At 28.5% G+C, this 3,120-nt stretch overlaps 1 protein-coding gene across 1 annotated transcript in view; it reads left to right on the plus strand.

The window, feature by feature from the left end:
• LOC137628326 (SET domain-containing protein SmydA-8-like) overlaps positions 1–1,435 on the plus strand; it is a 17,473-nt gene extending 16,038 nt beyond the window's left edge. The window contains exons 8-9 of the mRNA XM_068359490.1: positions 211–395; positions 1,241–1,435. Coding sequence (XP_068215591.1) covers positions 211–395; positions 1,241–1,366 — 311 coding nt within the window. The 3' untranslated portion in view covers positions 1,367–1,435. The remainder of the gene's footprint in view (positions 1–210; positions 396–1,240) is intronic.
• The last annotated feature ends 1,685 nt before the right edge of the window (positions 1,436–3,120 follow it).

The following is a 3,120-nucleotide window of genomic DNA, read 5'->3' on the forward strand; positions in this document are numbered from 1 at the left end:
CCAACATGTCCTTGTGTCGTATTATTATTATTATTATTATTATTATTATTATTATTATTATTATTATTATTATTTTTACTTGCTAATCTACAACCCTAGTTGGAAAAGCAAGATGCTATAATCCCAAGGGCCCCAACAGGGAAAATATATACATTTAATTGAGATAATACCAAAGTGCACAAAATTCACATTCCACATGACCATCCTCAGATATGTCAAGAGAGCAGCTGGAAAAGAAAGTGAAGTATTGTCGTGAACTCCTTGAGTTGGCGGAAGTCATCGATCCAGGACTCAGCCTCCTGAGGGGAACGTTGCTCTTCGAACTCCAGGCAGGACTCGTAGCTCTCGCTAGGATGCTGCTCTCCAACGAAATATTAACAAAGGAAGGAACACAGGTAAGGAAGGATGGCTAGGATGCGTTGTCTTTGTCTAGTGGCTATTTAATGTTGAATTATTTTTTATTTTTCAAAAGTATTTCATAGATAAGTAGTTATATATATATATATATATATATATATATATATATATATATATATATATATATATACATATATATATATATATATATATGTATATATATATATATATATATATATATATATATATATATATATATATATATATATATATATGTGTGTGTGTGTGTGTGTGTGTGTGTGTGTGTTTCATTATTACTATTTGGGTCTAGTATATAAGGCTAAGAAAGCCAAAGACATATGTGTAGATAAAGCTTTACTTACCAATCAGAGACTCAAGTAATTGACATGTATGATACGATCATACACACATGCACACACACACACACACACACACATATATATATATATATATATATATATATATATATATATATATATATATATATATATATATATATATATATATGTTTGTATATATACCCTCCTACGCCTATTGACGCAAAGGGCCCCGGTTAGATTTCGCCAGTCGCATCTATCTCGAGCTTTAAATTCAATACTTCTCCATTCATCATCTCCTATTTCGCGCTTCACAATCCTCAGCCATGTAGGCCTGGGTCTTCCAACTCTTCTAGTGCCTTAAGGAACCCAGCTGAATGTTTGTTGAATTAATCTCTCTCGAGGAGTGCGAAGAACATGTCCAGACCATCTCCATCTATCCCTCATCATGATCTCATCCACATATGGCACTCGAGTAATCTCTCTTATAGCTTCATTTATATATTCATTGATTGAGTCGTTGTATTTTCTGTATCCCCGTACAGGATTACATGACTGAAGCGGTGAAGCATCTACACGAGGCTTCAGAAATCCTGAAGCACGAGCCTGAAATGGAGAACGGAGGATTGGAAGCAAGACTGAAGCTACTATCGGAAGAATTAGATGTTTAATAGTCGCGAAGTCACATCCTGCAATTGTTAAGAAGATTGTTGTGAAAGCGGTTTTTTTTTTTTCTTTTTTTTTTGAAATTTTTCTGATTCTAGTTCACAGTTTTCATATTTTTCTAGACGTATTTTCATCAGCAGCCAAATGTAGATAAAGTTAGGAAGATTGTTATAGAAGCATTTTTTTTTTCTTTTCTTTTTTATATACATTTTATGATTCTAGTTCACACATTTCATATTTATCTAGACGTGTTTTTTATCAGCTTTTTTTTTATATTTATGAAAATTTTATGCTTCTAGTTCACTGTTTTCATATTTTTCTAGACGTATTTTTATCAGCAGCCAAATGTAGATAAAGTTAGGAAGATTGTTATAGAAGCATTTTTTTTATATCTATTTATTTATTTTTATTTATTTTTTTTTGTGGGGGGGGGCGGATTTTATGATTCTTATTCACAGTTTTCATATTTATCTAGACGTGTTATCAGCAGCCAAATGTAAATCAAGTTAGGAAGATTGATATAGAAGAATTTTTTTTTTCATTTTTTTTTTATTTTATAATTCCAGTTCACATTTTCAAATTTTTCAAGACATTCTTTTCTTATTAGCAACCAAATGTCAATTAAGTTAGTAAGACTATTGTAAAAAAAAGTTTTTTTTTGTGTTTTGTTTTTGGAAATATTATGATCCTAGTTCACAGTTTTCATATTTTTCTAGATATCTTTTTATCAACAGCCAAATGTTGATGTTTATAATTTCGTTATAAGAATAGTTAACGACTCCTTACTTATGTTAGTTTTGTTATTGACGTTAAACAGTTGTATTTAACTTTTTAACTTTAATCATATTAACTGCTGATTAATTGTTTCCACGGTATCTCTTTTATCTATAATATTTTGCATATTTATAAAATATTTGTCAATCATTTACTAGGCAAGTCATAGTCGGTAGAATGTTTGTTAGTTTTGGGTAATTTATCTCAGGTGAACAGAAAATTAATTTTCTTTTAGCTTTTTGATGTTTCGTAAATATAAGAATTTCTAAATGAAATCATAGATGCTAAAAGGAAATTTCCAAAATTTGGAAAATTCATACAACAACAACAAAAATTACATACATTTTTTTCGAAAATAGAAGAATTTCTAAATGAAATTTCCAAAATTTGGAAAATTCATACAACAACAACAAAAGATAAATACATCTTTTCGAAAATAGACGAGTTTCAAAATGAAATCCTAAGTGCCAAAGGAAATTTCCAAATTTTGGTAAATTCATACAACAAAAATTACATAAATTTTTTTTCGAAAATAGACGAGTTTCTAAATGAAAATCATAGATGCTAAAAGGAAATTTCCAAAATTTGGAAAATTCATACAAAAAAAAAAAAAAAATTACATTAATTTTTTTTCGAAAATAGAAGAATTTCTAATCGAAATCATAGATGCTAAAAGGAATTTTCCAAAATTTGGATAATTCATACATTAACAAAAATACATACATCTTTTCGAAAATAGACGAGTTTCAAAATGAAATCATAGATGCTAAAAGGAAATTTCCAAAATTTGGAAAAATTCATACAACAAAAATTGCATACATTTTTTTTTCGAAAATAGACGAGTTTCAAAATGAAATCATAAACGCCAAAAGAAAATTTCCAAAATTTGGATGCTAGAATATTTCTCAATGCAAAATTCATACAAAAAAAATGACAAATTTTTCTCTTTTATTTATGTTTGTTATTCACTATTAAGGACTCTTTA

The sequence above is a fragment of the Palaemon carinicauda genome, chromosome 36, assembly GCF_036898095.1.
Source record: "Palaemon carinicauda isolate YSFRI2023 chromosome 36, ASM3689809v2, whole genome shotgun sequence".
NCBI lineage: Eukaryota > Metazoa > Arthropoda > Malacostraca > Decapoda > Palaemonidae > Palaemon > Palaemon carinicauda.